General features: G+C 35.2%; 1 protein-coding gene across 1 annotated transcript in view; it reads right to left on the bottom strand.

Annotated features, from left to right (window-relative positions):
• Positions 1 to 1,348: 1,348 nt before the first annotated feature.
• Positions 1,349 to 19,464, bottom strand: part of GGT7 (gamma-glutamyltransferase 7) — a 29,437-nt gene continuing 11,321 nt past the window's right edge. Inside the window, exons 3-15 of the mRNA XM_083357359.1 lie at positions 18,507 to 18,658; positions 16,566 to 16,683; positions 16,130 to 16,197; positions 14,364 to 14,437; positions 12,510 to 12,706; positions 11,807 to 11,894; positions 10,925 to 11,052; positions 8,199 to 8,287; positions 6,216 to 6,365; positions 4,967 to 5,084; positions 3,956 to 4,093; positions 3,583 to 3,682; positions 1,349 to 2,145 (exon numbers count right to left, since the gene is read on the bottom strand). Of these exons, the coding sequence (XP_083213485.1) occupies positions 1,982 to 2,145; positions 3,583 to 3,682; positions 3,956 to 4,093; positions 4,967 to 5,084; positions 6,216 to 6,365; positions 8,199 to 8,287; positions 10,925 to 11,052; positions 11,807 to 11,894; positions 12,510 to 12,706; positions 14,364 to 14,437; positions 16,130 to 16,197; positions 16,566 to 16,683; positions 18,507 to 18,658 (1,584 nt within the window). The 3' untranslated portion in view covers positions 1,349 to 1,981. The remainder of the gene's footprint in view (positions 2,146 to 3,582; positions 3,683 to 3,955; positions 4,094 to 4,966; positions 5,085 to 6,215; positions 6,366 to 8,198; positions 8,288 to 10,924; positions 11,053 to 11,806; positions 11,895 to 12,509; positions 12,707 to 14,363; positions 14,438 to 16,129; positions 16,198 to 16,565; positions 16,684 to 18,506; positions 18,659 to 19,464) is intronic.

Below are 19,464 nucleotides of genomic sequence, written 5' to 3'. Positions count from 1 at the left end.
ATAAAAACTAATTTGAAGGCAATTGTGGGATATACAGTATTTGTGAAAGAGAGACATATATCTGCTTGACTTGGAAAAATCTTGATATAGCCTTCCTGAACCCATAGCATCGCTTCAGAGAATAGTGGTTTTCCCATTCTGGATAGTATCATGCATGAACTTTATTCTTATTAATTTTATTTAATTTTTCTTTTTTAAATATTCCTGCTTTTTTCTGTATCTGTACTTTATTTTTTAAAACATCAGAAATATTGAGAGTTTATTTCAGTATTTTTAAGCAATGTTACTAATGATTTAGATAAATAAAAAGTTTTGTAAGGATTAATCTAGTAAGCATATCAGGAGGAAGATTGTTTCATTAGAACTCCAAGTTAATGAAAGATATCTTGACAAGACATCAACTATAAAGCGTGTAAAATTATTATTTGCTCATTGACTTTTTTATCCTGCTGTAAAATCCTGCTTGTAATGTAAAATTATAGCATCTAAATAGGAAGGGGCAGCCCATTTTGCTGCTATTTTGGGCTTGTTTTGATAATGCCCAATAAATACAAAACATGCTGAAAAGGACATGTAGTGCTAGTGAGAAAAGTACCAACCATAAGTTTACAATTAAACTATTCAATGCAAAATGACAATGAATCTGCTTGAGTCCTTTCTGCACATGAAGTTATTTCACTATAAATAAAAATCTAGAGAGCAATAGTAGAGACCAAGAAGAAAAAGGTCCAATTTTCTGCAGGATAGAAATAGCTTAGTTCATAATTTGGATCCCGAACCGAATGATATTACATATTATATCAAAACTTCAATGTGTTGAAGTTGCCACCCTTCTATTATTCAGTTAATGCCATCAGGAAGATTTTGGAAATCTGCCTTCTTTCCTCAGGGCAGAGAGGATGATAAAAAATAATATTACTTGAGATGTGAGTAAGAGCAGTTACAATTAAATATGTGCTTTGCTACAAATTATTTCCCTCAAAGGGGAAAATTGAGAATCTTAAAGATATTATTTTCCATTTATGTATAGTAATTGAGAAAGGAGTGAGATCACTTAAGTACTAGAAATAATTATGTTATCACAAAAGTTTTTCTACCTGATCGTCAAGATGCTGACATGAAGGCACTCTGCATTATCAAAGTGCCATTTTCTTTCTTCACTGATTAATAGAAAAGTACAATTAACAAGCACACTTGAATGATATGTATAAATCCACATTATATTGAAATCAGCTGCACATAGCAGGATGTCAAATATTGTGTTAGTTGCCTGATTTACCCTAAGAAGTAGGCAAACAATCTACCTTAAAAGAAAAAAAGCACACGCATCTTTATTTCAGTATGTGTTTATCCATGTAAGGAAAACATCAATAAAACATTCTTACAAACTGCAAAATCGTTCCAGAGATTGAAGATGAGGAAATTTATTAATTGCTATCAATATCAGCCAGTAGGCATCTTCCCTAGATACATGTATTTTCCATGCAAATTCAAACTCATGGAACTGTGTTTGATTGTTGGGTTTTTTATTATTATTTTTTAATTGGGTGAAAATAGAAGTATTCTTTGAACAGTGAATCTTCCACTGACATTGTCAAAATGGTACAATTTCAATATCAATTGTTTGTTTCTTAAATATTCGCTGTGCTCAGTTTATAATTATTTCACTGTGGTGCATCAAATAGTTGGAGTAGCTATCAAAATTAAACTTATTCCCTGTGCTGCTATTATAATAATGCCTGAGATTTTTTATAACTTGAGATCATAATGAACAAAAATTCTAGTGGTTGTGCTGTATCTTGATCAGGCTTCCTTGTTTTAGTACAGAATTGCAGAGGGGACTATTTAGCAATGTAGAAACCCATAGAAACACCACTTGTTCCACATTATGGGGAATGATAAAGGAACCCTTTGGAAACATGCATAATGTATTTTGAGGGGAAAGCCTTTTGGGGGGAGGAACAAACTCATCTGAGAGTTGCTATAATATTGTTGCTCCTGCTGCATCCACACTTCTTGGGTCTTTCACACCAATTATGAAACTGTTTGTTCTTCTGGCTCCGTGAACAATAGACAGGACCTCAACTTTATTTACATGTTCACCTCTGGCTGTAAAATAGCTGATATCTTCTTCTGGAAACTCACCTAATAAAAAAAGGTTTGAAAAAGTTACTTTCATTAGAGCAATAATGCCCCATTTGAGTTAACTTGAAACATTTTGTTTTCTCAGGTACATAACGAAACAGTACCTTTCTCCCATTTTGCATCTAGAAACCATGTGAACTGAATTAATTTTGGAGGCGCTTCCAGACTGTGGCTTTACACCACTCCAAAATTAGAGGTCTCATGCCATTCTCCATGACTGGTAGCCAAGTCAATTCATTTCCAGCTCACTGAAGTGTATCTTAGACTGGCTACTGGACAGCTTTCCATTTGAGATTTTAAATTTGTCGATGGGCTTTTTTCTAACCAATAGGAATTCATGTCTTGGTGTTTAAGTTCCAGACTCATGCTAACACCCCCCAAACAGCAATCATTCTCTTTCACGACCATCAAATGGAAAAAGGGATGTTAATAAAACTTATTATGTGAGATGCAGATGAGGGGAAGTTTGCAGTTCTGGCACTGGCCATTGCTCAGGGCTGAGCATTCATCTGAATGTTTTGTTCTCTCCAATTGGCCAATTGGAGCAAATTAGTGTTTTCAACATTTTGAAGCCAATGTATTTGGGATGAGTTTCAAAATTCTTTAGGGAGATTAGAGAATAGAAAGAGTTCTGGAACAGAAGTGCCCTCACTATAACGTGGGTACTAGGGCAATTTCTTCTGCTACACTTGCAAACACCAGTCAAATTAACAAAATAGTGGCATACACAGCTATGTCCTTTCAAGCATTTTACCATTAATCCTTCTGCTTGAGAAAGTTGCCTTCGTTTACTTAAATGAAGGATGACTCCTCAGCTGAAGTACTGTTGTGGAGGCATCCACCCACTGTCACTTAGGCCAGCTGTTCAGAAAATTTTTTGAGTAGATGCTATGTGCATCTGTTTCATAGTAAAAAACCAAAACAGCTAACAAAACCAAAGCTTTTATTCTTCCCCATGTACTGATGTTCGGGGGAAATAAACATAAAAACGTAGAAGAAAAATGTTCCCAATCTTGTTTTTTTTTAAATTATCAGATTATGATCACATGAAAAAATGCTTATGAAATTGTTCTTCTATTTCTCCAATATAAAACCTCAATTTCTAGTGATTTCAGGAAAAAATCCATCAAATTATATTGGCAAAAAAGACAAAAGTGATTTATCTTCTTTTTGGAGGGTTTTTTTGTTTTACTTCCTAGTCTAGCCTATAGTGCTAGCCAAAGTGATCTCTCATCTAAGTACTGGCCAAGTCTATCCCTGCTTAGCTTTTCAATCTCAATCTCTTATGCAATCTATTGTAAAAGAATATCCTTTCTTTCTATACTTGCATGCTATAAAGTTTAACAGACCAGGTTTTGCAGAAAAGGCTGCAGACTAGTTTTAGATACTTTGGAAAAATTTCTTTGTGTCAGCAAACTAGTAGAAGTTCATACTTACTGTCAACTTCTATAATATTTGATTGTAGCTGAGGATGAAGCCGTCCAAGGGATAGACTCTCACTTAGATTTTTGTTATATGCCAAAACATTTATTAAAATCTGTCAGAAAGAAATGAAATCAATTATGAATGAATTATTCTTTAATTTTACCTTGAATCTTGTCTACTGTTCATAGGCTGAGCAAGCAACAAACTCCCACCAGACAAACATGCTTATAGTAACCTATGCATGGAGATCCTTGAGGATGCACAAATCTATCGTGTAATCTCTACACTTCACAGACCTGCCCCCCAATCCATGGGAATCAATGCCTGAACAAGCAGTGATTTCTACTCTCATAATGTAATTATTAATCATGTGTCCAGATTTTACCTGAATAATGCTGCTTAAAGCTTTATCTCCACCACTGGCTCCCAGGCACAGGTAAGTTCCACACATCCCTTCCGACGGCCGAACAATAGTGGGTAGTAAGAAGGATAAAGGCCTTTTCCCAGGTTGAATAAAATTCCTCTGCAGGAAAAAGATGTTGTCCCCTAAAACACTGCTAAACATATTATTAGGAGCTTACTTTGCTCTTCAAGGTTCAGTTTCCTTGTGAATACTTTGTACAAATACCATTTTTAAGGACTAGATCAGAGTTTCTCAGTCTTGACAACTGTAAGTGGTTAAACTGTATCTAGACAGACTCAGGAATTTTCTCTTCTTTTGTTTTGTAAAGTCTTGATTCTTTTGTTAACTAACTTGTATGATTTCTGTGGAGTATATTCAAACTTGTCTAGTGCTCATCTTCAATAATATAAGGACTCTAAATGAAAATTATCCTGGCTAAAACCTATCTGCACATACATTTACATAGACAATCATATAGAGGATTACACCATGCATTTTCCTGACATTATGTTTTTTTTCAGGAACCATTGTTTAAATACCATATAACAATATCCATGCAAGGAAAGCAGCAACTCCACAGAGATAACATTTTTTTTTGGGGGGGGAATCAGACTATATTTGTCTCGAACCAGAAGGAATAATTAAATAATTACGGTATATTTAATTATTTGTTCTGGTGGTAGACTAAATAAACTTCTTAAACAGATCTGTTGAAATCAGTAAACATAAGATATCTGTATTAGCCATATGAAATATTCTAAAATTTACATTCCATCTGCATATTTATTAAATCAAGTTCATTTATTTAGTGAGCTTACTAAAATAAATCCAAGCCTATGATTCCTTAAAAAATATAAGTAATCTAAAACTATAAACATAATAGAACATTACCAATTAAATTAATTATCTCAGATATATTTATATTTGAACATACTAATATGTATTTATTCCTGCCTTCAGTCTTTGTCCTGGAATAATTTTATAATGTATTACCATGCTGGAAGAGGAATGGTCCTCTGTTTCATTCATCCAAGAAAAATCCAACATCTGGCTGTTTAGAAGGATTCCTGAAGAAGTCATTATTCCACTTCCAAATGGCCGATTCAAGGAACTGAAATAAAATAGAAAGGAGGTTGGTTGGAATTCAAGTCTTCCAAATCAATCAACTGTCCAGTATTGTAAAACTGTATAAATCATTTTTAGCTTGTCTAGAATAAATAGTTCTTACAGATCACACCTGAGTTCAGTCTTTAATATATTACCGTATGTAGCTTGATCCATGTTATGATACCACACTCCATACATTTCAAGATGTAGTACTTTGTTTGGTTCATCCTGAATCACCCAACAATCAATTACCCAGGAATTATCAGTACTCTTAATATTATGAGAAAGGCAGTGGTGGGATTCAGTCGGTTTGCACCACTTCGGCAGAACCAGTAGCTAATTTTTTTGTTGGCCAGGCCCAGGATGGACTTCCAGAAGTGGCATCCACACAGAGAACCAGTTGTTCACATATTTAAATCCCACCACTGGAGAAAGGGATAATAATAATCTGCTCCCTCTCAATTTTCTTTACCCGATGCAGTCTCTTATAATTCTGTTTTAAACATTTTCTTTCATTTTAACCAAAAGTTCTAATAACCTCTTTTTTGTATTATTTTTAGACTTTCCAGATTCTCCAGGCTAATTACAAAATCAGATCAGTGCAATATTTCTAAATAATGATAGTGCTGCATTTAAAGTGTATAAAATGTTTCAGTTATATTTTTTCTGTATGTTATAATATTTGTTTTAAATGAGAAAAATACAGTTCTGCCTCAACTGGTGGCAACACCTGGCTGATGTTGTCTGTGCTTAGAAGTTAAAGCGGGGATGGGTTTGGTTAATATCTGTATACAAGATTTCCAGAGAACATTAAAGCTATTGCCTAAACTGGGAAGACAGAAAAAAAACCACATCTTGTTTTTCATATTTTTCCCAAGAAGACTACATGAATGTGCATTTAATGCTGAGCTTTAAATTTAAATTTAAACAGAACAGCTTTAAATTTAAATTTAAACAGAACAGCACAGAACCTTGCCCCATCACAGATTGATACAAGTAGATTGTCATAATGGCAATTTTATTTTTAATCCATAAAATAGAGTTACCCTTTTTCACAGATGCCAGATTACCATCACAATCCAACATCCTTTTCCTAGTTGGAGGTTAATTGTTCAGAAATTAGGAATCCTTTTACCTTACAACAGCAACAATGTAATCATCAGGTCCCATGACAAGGACTTGGCTGGCCGAAGGGCCACTTTCAATAGAGAAATGTGGGATGTGAAGATCAGAGGGAAAAGCTTCAGAATCAATTTGCTGGTGCAGGAAATCGGCTTTAGATTTACTGCAAGGAGAAGCAAAATCAGGGAGGAATGATTATTTGTCTTGATCTTTGCTCACTGAATATATAGATATTTGGTCAAACAAGGGACAGAATACTTTAAAAATAATGAAATTACAAATAAATAAAAATATAGAAACAATAGCATTCAAAATGCATCTTGTTAGCCATCTTATTTTAGACTCTAAAAGCCTACATTTGGGTACCAGAGGCATCACTTTTTTTCAAGAGTCTCTACTTGTCCAGCCGGATTAAGCAGAATAGGCATGCTGCAGATCTTGTCAGCCAAAAAGTGTCAGCCGGCAGTGACCAGATGACAAGGTTTTTCTTCAGTGGCCCCTGCAATATAGGACATCCTCCCTTTGGAGATTAGAATGGCCCCAATCCTGTTAGCCCTTCATAAGACCCTAAAAACATTCCTATGATCCTAAGTCTGGGGAGATGAATGTGTTAAGAGCCCCATATCCTGGCTGTATTGCCAATTTTCCAAATACTGTATTTTGGCTGGTATGTATATTTAACTTATATGTTCTTTCAGGAGAATGATAGATCCATATTCAGACAGAAAAGATAGTCCTCAGCTTACAACCACAATTGAGCCCAAAATTTTCATTGCTAAGCAAAGCAGTTATTGAGTTCTGCCCTATTTTATGACCTTTTTGCCACAGTTGTTAAGCAAATCATTGATGTTGGTAAATGAACCATGTGGTCATTAGCGAATCTAGCTTCCTCCATTGACTTTGCTTATTGTAAGTGAGCTGAGATGGTTACAAATGAGGATCATGTGATCTTGGAACAGTGAAACTCAAAAATACATGCCAGTTGCCAAGTGCCCGAAGTATGCTCACATGTCAACAGAGATGCTGCAATGATTGTAAGTGTGAAAAATGGTCATAAGTCACTTTTTCAATGACGTTGTAACATGAAACAGTCAATAATTAAAGGTTGTAAGTTGATGACTACTGTAGCATTACTGAAAAGTGGCAGGTATGGGACACCTCTATGTCTGAGACCTGGTAGTTGGGCAACTTGACCAATGGTTAAACAGCTATTCAAGGCACCTTCCTACTTCAAGTTCCGTTTTTGTTGTTTATTTCAGTAAAGTATTGTTTTAATCAAACTTGGGGAGTTTGTTTCCAGACCTAGACTTCTCAAAGGCCTGACATTACTCTTGATGGCTTAAATAAATGCTAGTAGAAAGTTCATATATACTATGCTCTGTAGCAAGGTAAAATAATTATGAAAATAATTGAAATAGCTTCTGCCCAGATTATTCACAGAAGTGGGAGTTTCATATATTGGGAGAAACATAAAATAATGTTGGATGCAGAGGGGCTAGGATACTTCAGAAATATTTGTGGTAAAACAGGAAGAAATAGTCTTTAATGAATGTGAATTGAATATAAAAGTAAATTATCAGAAATAAGTTGAACAAGTACATTGAGGTGGTTTGATATTACATAGAGAAAATGATTGAGGACTGAGTCAAAAAACAAATCTATAAATTAAGAGTGAATTGTTTATAGCAATAAGAAAGCTAGGAAACATATTGTTGGATGGAGTAAATGAGCTCCTTAAAAAGAGATGTAAGAAGTTTAAAACCCCAAAACAACATGTGAATCAATAGATAGGCATGGTGGAAACAAGAATAGTTTGCAAGGATAAAAAGATTAGGGAGGTATAATGAATTGTGCTGGCTGAGACTTGTTTTTAGCTATATTTCTTTTTTTCATTTCCTTAGTTCATTTGATTTATTCTTTCTTATTCCTTTTCTGCATTTAGCATAATGACAAAAATATCTGTATGAAGAATGATCATCAGAAAATTGAAACTCACCTCATCATATCTTCCACACTGTCAGAAATGGATGCATCATAGAAAGGATCTCCCAAACTGCTAGCTAATGCCAACACAACTTTTAAGGTCTATATAGAATAGAAAGGGGAAAAAATAAAAATAATATGAAGATGGTCTTTGAAATCTCTCTTTTTCCAGGGAGACAGCTGCAAGGCAAGTCCAAGATATTTATGCTGCCTGAACAAGATAATGGTTTTTCTCATTCCCTTTACAAAAGCCAATGGAGTAGCTTCTATCTGAGAAAGATGTCTTACTTTTCTTACAGGAACACCATAGTTGTTTGAAATAGTAGAGCAGAGATGGAAACTTAAATGTATGCATTATGTGGTGAGTTTCTGTTGCTCAGTTAGCCTGTTGTCCTTCAATATAGCAATAGACTCATATACTGCTCCATAGTGCTTTACAGCACTGTCTGCGCAGTGTACAAATGTCAGCATACTGCCCCCAACAATCTGGGACCTCATTTTACTGGCCTTGGAAGGATGGAAGGCTGAGTCATCTTTGAGCCAGTCAGGATCAGACTCCTGGCAGTGGGCAGAGTCAAAGTGCAATACTGCATTCTGATCATTGCACCACCACGGTTCCTGGCGGAAGTTGCAGTCCCACAGCATTAAAAGAAGGCTCAGCCACTAATCTTATAATCTTTCCTCTGTGGGATGTCAGGCCTTCCCTCGGACTACAACACTCAGGCCAGACCTGCAATTTTTATTGCCATAATTAAAACTTTTTGGTTCTTTGTTAAAAATTAATGGTGAACATACAATATAATTAATTTGTATTATGGGATGGGAGACAACTTCTAAACCTCTTTCCTCTTCTCTGTTTTCACTTTGATATACTTTTTCAACATTCTATAAGTGTGTGTGTGTGTGTGTGCACACATGCATCTGTGCACTTTCAACTCATTATTGACTCCTGGTGGCTGCCTAGACTAGTCCCTGCAGTTTTCTTGGCCACATTTGAGAACTACAGTAGCTTGCCATTGCTTGCCATTGTCTCCTTCCTAGAGCTGAGAGTGAATGACTGGCTCAAGATCACCAGAGGTGGTTTCTAGCCTGATGCCTTAACTGGCTGGCTCTCTTAACAATATTAATATTTGCTATTTGTATGTTTTAAAAAAGAAAGTTTGGAAACAAGTCACATTTAATCTTCTCTCCCACCCCAGATTGTGATCAATATTTGTTGAAGTCTTTTTAAGGGATGAAAGATGATTTAACCTCAGATCCAGTTTGATACTTAACACCTAACTTACTTGATTATAGCAGAAATATACAAATCATTATATTTTCTAAAATGTATTTATTCATAGCATTTCTAGAAACCAAGTAATAAAACTATTAGAAACTGTGTTAGTGTGTTTCAAGAACCACAGAAAATGCATTGCAGTTCTTAAGAATCACATGTCATATCTGTTGTGAAGTGAGCATACATGGTCAAATACATGTTGCATTGGCTATAAAAACATACATTACTATGAACATTATTGGGTACACTGACAACAGTAATGCTTCTCTTTGACTTAAAGCCAAGCAATGCTTGTTCCATAATAAATCATGTATAACCATGCTAATTCAGTGTATAAAAATTGAAGAGAAAACACTCTCTCATGTGTGGCCTAAGGCTACAGAATCAAAGTTAGCACTATTTTCATATTGATCAGTTTCACAGTGAAATCTTCATCTGAATTTCTTTTATTAAAACGTTTACCTCCAGTTCTTGAATTTTATTGTTTTAAATATCACATTGAAGTCTATTATTTTAAAAATGCAGTTGCCAATATCAGGCATATATCAAATTTATCGTGTGTATTAATGTTACATAGGCCTCTATAAAAATAATTTTTCTCTAGGCATGTTATAAAAGAAATCAACTGAGCCTGACCATAATTGTTGCAGGAACAATCCCTGATTTTTTACTAGCTAAATATCAAATTATATGTTATATACTGTAAAACATGGCGACATAGATGACTGAAAAAAATTAGAGTTTTTGTTTTCCTTTTTAGTCATAGAGAAGATGGAATTATTATAATGTCAGTACAGTACAAGAAATATGCCACAAGGAGGTACTTTTAGCTAATATATGTGAAAGGACTGGCTTGTCTTCCAATAATCAGAAGATAGTAGAGAATATTAATTCATAAATTTTCTCTTCAAAAACTTTTGTAGTTTATATCTGCTTATTGTAGGTCATAATAGTTGATATTAACATGAATTATTATTCTAGTTTTAAAATGGATGGATATTTTCAAGATGGGAATTAATCGGGGTTTAGGAATCTGTAGCTCATTGTACATTCATAAGGCAAAGTCCTGTCATTAGACACTACTGGCCATATTTCTGCTACTAAAATATATTGAAATGCATTTTCTAGATCATTTCTATGATCTCTCATGTAATTTTATTGGATATATTTATATAGAAAAGTATTTGAAATAAATTTTAAACAGTTGTTTTTTAAACTGTACAAAAATATAACTCCATTTTCAAGAGCAGACACTCTAAGAGTTCATGAAACATTATCTTGCAAAAAAGCCATTTCTTGTACATTACTTGCAACCATTTTTCACTTACTTCATTCAATTCTTTATAAAGGAAGTAAAATGGCATGAAACAGTATAGTAAAGTATGATATATATAATACAATGAAGGAACAAAATCTAATGACAACTTCAAGCCCAAGCAATTTGGCTGAGCAAGTCTTACCTCTGTTATCCAATGCAGAATAATTTCCCTGCCTACTTGACTAGTAATATTAAATCCCTCAAGGATGTTTAACGCTGTGATCAAAGCAGGACCTGTATGTGGAGGTGGTGGACTCAGAACAAGATGTCCTATTCAAATGAAAGAAGGAAAAAGTATATAAGTCTAATAAAGATAAAAAAGATAAAAAACCACAGGAAAACTGAGTTAGACTAATATGAAACCAAGAGCAGCTTCATAGCAGAGTTCAGAACAATCCATTCAGAAGAAAATCTCATTGAGTTTGGCAAGATTGATTACTACGTAAGTAAACAGTGCAAGCTTAGTCTTGCTTTTTCTCAAAATATAATTTAAATTCCTCCAAACTATTTTGAAACAAATGTTTTGAAAGCAACTTGCGACTTCAGCAGGAATCACATATTACCCAACCTCAGATAAATAGAGCATTGTCCTGATTAATGTTCAGAAATAAAAGGGACTTTAGTCAGCCCTTCATAAAGAAAACTATCTTCTGTTAGTATGACATGGTATTATTCAGTAATATGCCTAAAGGTAGTAATCTGAGGCTTTAGCTTATCCCAATGGCGTATTTCTATGCCACCAATAAAGTATGGTTTCAGCCAAGGGCAAAAACGTCTAAGCCTGTTACAGTCTCCCAGTTAGGGTTTGGGAATACCTTATTGTTTCTCTTTTCAGTTTTTATGGATGTACCAGGCTTAGCTTTTATTCTGTTCTCTGAGTACTATGCTAATTTATAAACAAATGCAATCCAAGTTTCTGTGTTTTTTTTCCTAAAATGTAGCTGCACTTCCTAAATTCAATTTTAAAATAAAAATTTAAACGATATAAGAAATAACAGCATAGGCTATAGAAGGGGCTTTTTACCTTGGTATATTGTATGGACTGGATTTTCAACCAACACAGTGTAGTTGCTAAAGTCTTCTTCTGACAAAGTACCTCCAAATTTAAGGACCTAGTGAGAGGATCATAGTGGTATTACTTTCAATGCATTGTCTGTAGTTTAAAATAACTGTTAAAATGGCTAAGCAATTACAAAACAATGATCTGTATCCTCCTGACCAACCAAATATTATTTTATTTGTAAACATATTATAACATGCATATTTTGGTATGTTGAAGGAATGATTTCTATAAAAGTTTATCAACAGAAAAAGAGAAGGAGAAAACCTAATTTTGCATAGGTTACCCTGTTCATATTGATTACTGCCTAGACTTGTTGGGCCTGTCTAATGAATGCATTTTAGAACACAACGAATATTCCCTTTTAGCTAAGAGGGGGTTGATAGTGGCTGACAGCCTTTTTCTATCATTGCATAATTTTTGGAATACTAGAGAAACCTTAAAATAATTCTTAACCATCTTGCCAAATGATACCCTGAAACTCATTATCCCAGATTAATTTAAATAAGAATCAGAATTCTCGGTAATTGTACATTTTACATTTAGTTTATTTGCTTGAGACCTTTCCATAAAAAAATGCTCAGTGCTGCTAACAAGAATATTCTTTACTCATGCATATAACCAGGCATACAGAAATATATGTACACAACAACAATGAGTGACTCACCTCTGAAATAATTTCTTGTGTTACATTTCCACTATAAAAAGCTGACACTCCTCTTGATCCAATCAAGTCTAAAAGAGCTGCCAGATCTGGTCTTCTCAAAAACATTCCTGGCAACAAAGGTTGTCCATCAGGAAAGAAGATTTCTCTGAATTTTTCTGAATGATTATAGTGTTCCGTCATTTCTTTTAAAGCCATTGCTACAAATGACAGAAATAACAAAAAAGTACACGTTGAATTATTAAGCTTTCCAAACCAACTTAGAAATTGAGGAAAAGTTCTTTCTAACAGCACTTGTAGCCTGTTACACTGAATATACGTAATATTGTCACTTTTAGGTACTTCTGGTTTCAAAAATAAGAAGCTTTTTCTATTTATCTATTCTAATCTATTGTTCAATAGAGATATCTGAAGCCAAATCTTAGAGGGTTTTCTTAAGCAAGTCAAGGTTGGCCAAGGCTGCCTGGGAAGTGACCTGTGGTTGGATCCATGGAGCAATATCTGCTTCTTTGTGGAGGGAATCATCTCCTTATATCTGAAGGTGGTAAGGTTCATCCCATTCTCACTGGGCACCACGAAACTTTTGTCTGGTCTATAACCTTTCCTTCAGGGCATAGGACCTGAGTATTTGAAGGCCTGCCTGACTCCAGTTATTCCTATCTGCCCAGCGAGGCTGGGTTCAGTGGGAGTGCTTTAGGGGCAATTGTTTAAGAAGTGTCATCTAGCAAGACCTAGGAAGTTCCCTTCTCTGTCACAGTGCCTCCTCTTTGGAAGGTTATCCTCCCAGAAATCCAGATGGCTTTCATTCTGAGGAAGTTATTAAGACTTGACTATTCTCCCTGGCTTTGAAGCAGGGCAGTGATTGAACACCTGTTGGGTAGTTTTTATATTCGTATTTGGGCCACTGATTATTTCTTCTTGTTTTGTTTTTGTTTTGTTTTTTAATTGACCTTAGTTCTTAGGTAATCTAAGCATTCTATTCAATAAATAAAATAATCCTTTCTTATTCCTTTGTTCCCCTAATCTAGTTATTATACATTGTTTCATATATGTTATTCACAACAGAGATATTATAAGCATTAAGTCCCAAATATCTGTGTGTGTGTGTGTGTGTGTGTGTGTGTGTGTGTGTTTGTGCACGCGTGTGCATTTTTGCATGAAGGTACATGTGAGAAGCAGAAAAAAATTAAGAGTTTTTATTATATTAGAAGTTATTGTTTTATTTGAAAGCAGACTTAGTATTTTATTAGCTGTTGCATGACATTTACTTGATGGAGCCAGGGCATGGGAAATGGGATTAATAATCCACCCTCAGTGTGTCTATTCAGAATTAAATTTCATGGAATTTACTCAACAATATTGTCTAGGAATCAACTAAATAATTTGAAGCAACAAAGGTAGAGTAGGAGACATTCATTAATCTATTTCTCTGTACAATTCTGAATCAATTGACTCAATATTCAACTTTTACCAGTATCAAATTGGTTGTCCCTAATTTTGTAGTAGATGCTATGAAAAGGTAGTGTAGACAAATGTAGAAGGAACGAAGGATGGAATAGTATGTTTATTATTGTTGTTGTTGTTGATATTATTATTGAATGACTGGTCCAAAATTTCCCAACCAAACTTCTTGCCTGCAAGAGGACTAGAATCTGAGCCTCCCCATCTCTATCCAGCTATTTAACCACCATACCATACTGCTCTCATAATCCAAAATATAATTGAAGGAAAGTAAACCTTAATAATAGTAATGGAAAATTTGGAGTAATACTGCACTGGCCAGCATCAAAAAAATGTGGTGCTTTTTGTACACATAGTCTAGTCTCACCATACATCTTGTTCCGCAAAAGCACTCACCTAAATCATATGTGACATTGAATCCATCTTGAGCTATGTCTGCAACAAGACCCAACAACTGTCTCCATGGCAGCCTAGCAAAACAGAAGTAATGGCTTGACTTGACAGTCTTCATCTCGTTAGGAATATAAAACCATAATGAAAATGTTACCAGATAATTTTAGGCAAAAATTTTCAATCCCATTTTATGTAGAACCCAAGTTAATTTTGCTTGTCCTTCTGCTGTTCTGAAGATGATATACAGAACTAACTACTGACTGGTATCAAAACATAAACAAAAGAATGGTAGTTACAATGGAGTGCACAATTTTTGACCAAGTTCATATTTGATGTTTGGGTTTACAGTAAAACAATTAATACTAATATTGGAAGAGGAGGGAGAGGTGAAGAAGAATAAAGAACAGAAGGAGAAGCTGCTGCTGCTAATTGCAGACCAGACATAGCCAAGACAAGAAGTACTTTTATCTATCTATCTATCTATCTATCTATCTATCTATCTATCTATCTATCTATCTATCTATCTATCTATCTATCTTTCTATCTATCTATCTATCTATCTATCTATCTATCTATCTATCTATCTATCTTTCTATCTATCATCTATCTATCTATCTATCTATCTATCTATCTATCTATCTATTTATCTATCTATCTATCTATCTATCTTTCTATCTATCATCTATCTATCTATCTATCTATCTATCTAACTTTTCTATCTATCTATCTATCATCTATCTATCTATCTATCTATCTATCTATCTAACTTTTCTATCTATCATCTATCTATCTATCTATCTATCATCTATCTATCTATCTATCTATATCTATCTATCTATCTATCTATCTATCTATCTATCTATCATCTATCTATCTATCTATCTATCATCTATCTATCTTTCTATCTATCTATCTATCTTTCTATCTATCTATCTATCTATCTATCTATCTATCTATCTATCTATCATCTATCTATCTATCTATCTATCTATCTATCTATCTATCTATCTATCTATCTATCTTTCTATCTATCTATCTATCTATCTTTCTATCTATCTATCTATCTATCTTTCTATCTATCTATCTATCTATCTATCATCTATCTATCTATCTATCATCTATCTATCTATCTATCTATCTATCTATCTATCATCTATCTATCTATCTATCATCTATCTATCTATCTATCTATCATCTATCTTTCTATCTATCTATCTATCTATCATCTATCTATCTATCTATCTATCTATCATCTATCTATCTATCTATCATCTATCTATCTATCTTTCTTTCTATCTATCTATCTATCTATCTATCTATCTATCTATCTATCTTTCTATATCTATCTATCTATCTATCTATCTATCTATCTATCTATCATCTATCTATCTATCTATCTATCTATCTATCATCTATCTATCTATCTATCTATCTTTCTATCTATCTATCTATCTATCTTTCTATCTATCTATCTATCTATCTATCTATCTATCATCTATCTATCTATCTATCTATCTATCATCTATCTATCTATCTATCTATCTATCTATCTATCTATCTATTATAAGTGTTATAGGTAGATAGACTGCTTTTAATAGATACATATTAAAGATTGCCTATGAGATGTGGGTCTGACTGCTTCCATTTATAAGATAATAAGGGTTAATAAGAAATAACCCTTGCACATGGCATATTGTTATTTAACACATACTTCATCTTCCAGTTGGTACTGAACAATGGAGTGCATCCACATGACAAATGTTCTTTACCTCCCGTAAGATTGATGTGCTTCATAGAGTCCTTTGATCATTCCTGGAACACCCACCAAAAGACCCGGCTGGATAAGAAAAAACAAACGAACAAGAAAGAACATAAGGAAAGAGTCAAGAACTTTAAAAACAATGCTTTAAATAGAATCTAACTTTTAAATGAAGTAAGTAAAATTAAACTTTGAAAAACCCAAATAAGAAGCAAGAAGAGAAGGTACAGAGAAGATGCAAATTCTTTAAATAGGAGTGAGGCCCATTGTGCCATGAAAAGGAGGAATGTTGTTAAAAAATACCAAATTTCAAAATAGGAAGATAATGCTTTATTTACAGCATTTTTACTAATTCAGTGACGGAAACAGGAAATGACAACAGATGAATGGAGCTCTTTACCAACCAACTACTACTCATCACATAAATAATTAAGGTAATGACCCACCTTTGTTTCCCAAAACTTGCTAAGTCCCTCTTCTTGGATATTGAAAGGGGCAGTTTCTCGGAAATCAACAACCTGGCTTTCATTCTTCGTGATGTCGTGAACCAGCATTACCCCTCCACTGCAACAGTGGAACCACAAAATCAGTGAAACTTACATGAAGAATACTTTGTCAGCTCCAGCGTGATTTTTCTCAGCTGGGCTCAGTACAAAAAATCTACCCTTTGTAGTTTAAGTAGCTACCCTAGACTGGTACCCTCCTGTACATCCTTTTCTTGAAGGTAATGCCAGTTCCACTCATTTTTCTACTGGCTACCTTTACATTGCCGTTCTGAAAGAGTAGTCAAAATGATGCATTGTGAAACAGCTGCAGTGGCTGCAGATATGTATCACAGGCATCTTGCAATGTGTTGAACTGAGGATCCTTCCATAATGATACATGGGGGACAGATGCATTTTGAACACAATGAAAAGACAGCTGAGATGGGGAGAGCAGTGAATGGTGCTTGGCCCCAGTTTGACATGTGTCTTGGTTTGATGCTCAAAGCAGCTACTTTGTTTTACCAAATTAGGGCTGGCAATGCTGAAACACTCAAGAAAGAATACTAGAGTAAGCGATTTTGGATAGATGTGTAATAGGACAATCTGTTGTAAAGTAGCTTTCTATTTCTTCTATATCAGAGCTATGTAAGACTATTCTGAATATATACCTCTGCTGCAAAATGGACTTGAAAATGTACAGGACATTAATAAGAAAGAATAATAGAATGCTTAAAGATAACAAATGCAATGGGAAAATAACTTTTTTGAACACAATGTTGATGTGTTTTCTTTAAGAGACTCCTGCTCTTCAGGTTGGTATTATACAGGCGAGTCCTTAGAGTAAAATAGAAATAGGGTTAATATATGCTTCTCTTCTTAAACCATAGCTACTATTTATCTGATACCTTAATCACCACTTAAAATAGAGCAAGTGTAATTTATTAATCTAGTCTGTATGAAAAGGAAGTTTAAATTGGCCTCATCTTTGTGGGTTATTTTTATTTGTCTATTCTCTGAATAAGTGGGATGGATACCAAAGTAGACTTTCCAGTTTCAACAAAAGTTCTCTCAAATCTCAGCTGATGGCTCATTATCAGGTTTCATAATTCATGTAATTATATGCCTTAGAGCTTCCTGGTTTCCAACCATTGAGACGTTGTAATCTCTCTTGTATAACAGCTACCTAAAACAAACAGCCTGATTATTGATGGGAAGCAGCAGCTATAAGCAATATGTGTTGCAGACAAAAACAAACAGAGCTTCAAACACACCATTGTGGCCACTATCTTAACATTACCATACCTTGTGGATATCCCTGACATCATGGTAACAGTCACAAGTACAGTTAGAATTACGAAGGCAACCTGGGCAATGCTAAGGCATTGGAGCAATGACCATCCAAAATTTAAGGGGCTGACAGTGCAATTCTGGTTGGGCTTCATCTCTAGCCAGAAGGAATTCACCCAAGCTGGACTCCACTTACTAGATGACTTTCCTAGATAAGGCTCTATATTGTTTAATTTGAAAAAAAATCCAGCAGAGAATTTAGAGGTATAAACTTTCTCCACATTATTTTGTAGCAAAATCCACTCTACACTCAGGTCTTCAGAGTCTTTCAACCTAAAGTCCTTTCTTTGAGTAATAGACATTAAAATATAAAAATGCCATTCAGAAATTGTGTATTTCACAAGATTTGCATCATTTCAGAACAATATATTTCATGTGCGAATATAGTAAACAGGAATTACACTCACATCAGTTGTTAGAAAAGCACACTCTTCCATTGGTTGCAGAAATTCTCTCCCAAATGGAAATAGAAACAGGTGGAGGTGGGTGGGTGGGTTAGATGAATGTTTCTCTTTGTAAAATGACAACAAATCAATAAAAGTGATTGGCACCTACCCGCCAATGCCAGCTATGTGAGGGTTGATAATTCCTGAGCATAAGGCTGAGGCAATGGCTGCATCCACTGAAGATCCTTGCTTGTTCAGTACTTCAATCCCCAGGGCAGTGCAGCGAGCAGCATCAGTGACTACAGCACCCTGGTGGAATATCTATGAGAAATGACATGGTGAGACAGTAGCTACAAATGCAACTGACTGATTCATTAGAAAGGCCCCCTACATCCTAAGCCATAGACTTATCCTAGTGGCTCCATGATAGTAAAGGTAAAGGTAAAGGTTTCCCCGCACATGCGTGCTAGTTGTTTCCAACTCTAGGGGCTGATGCTCATCTCCGTTTCAAAGCCAAAGAGCCAGTGCTTGTCCGAGGACATCTCCGTGGTCATGTGGCCAGCATGACTAGACGCCAAAGGCGCACGGAACGCTGTTACCTTCCCACCATAGTGGTCCCTATTTTTCTACTTGCATTTTTACGAGCTTTCGAACTGCTAGGTTGGCAGAAGCTGGGACGAGTAACAGGCACTCACTCTGTTATGTGGCACTCGGGATTCGATCCGCCAAACTGCCGACCTTCTGATCGACAAGCTCAGCATCCTAACCCACTGAGCCACTGATAGTACATTAGGTCATATCTGGCAATTGTGCATTATGGAAAGGTAATGACAGCTTAAGGGATGCGGTGGCTCAGTGGGTTAGGACGCTGAGCTTGTCTATCAGAAGGTCGGCAGTTTTGCGGGTCGAATCCCGAGTGCCGCATAACAAAGTGAGCGCCTGTTACTCATCCCACCTTCTGCAAACCTAGCAGTTTGAAAGCACGTAAAAATGCAAGTAGAAAAATAGGGACCACTACGGTGGGAAGGTAACAGCGTTCCGTGCGCCTTTGGCATCTAGTCATGCTGGCCACATGACCATGGAGATGTCCTCGGACAAGCGCTGGCTCTTCAGCTTTGAAATGGAGA

This window comes from Vipera ursinii, assembly GCF_947247035.1.
Source record: "Vipera ursinii genome assembly, chromosome: 3".
In the NCBI taxonomy this organism is placed as follows: Eukaryota; Metazoa; Chordata; class Lepidosauria; order Squamata; family Viperidae; genus Vipera; species Vipera ursinii.
Note: the sequence above shows the minus strand (reverse complement) of the source record. Positions and strands in the feature narration are given on the sequence as shown.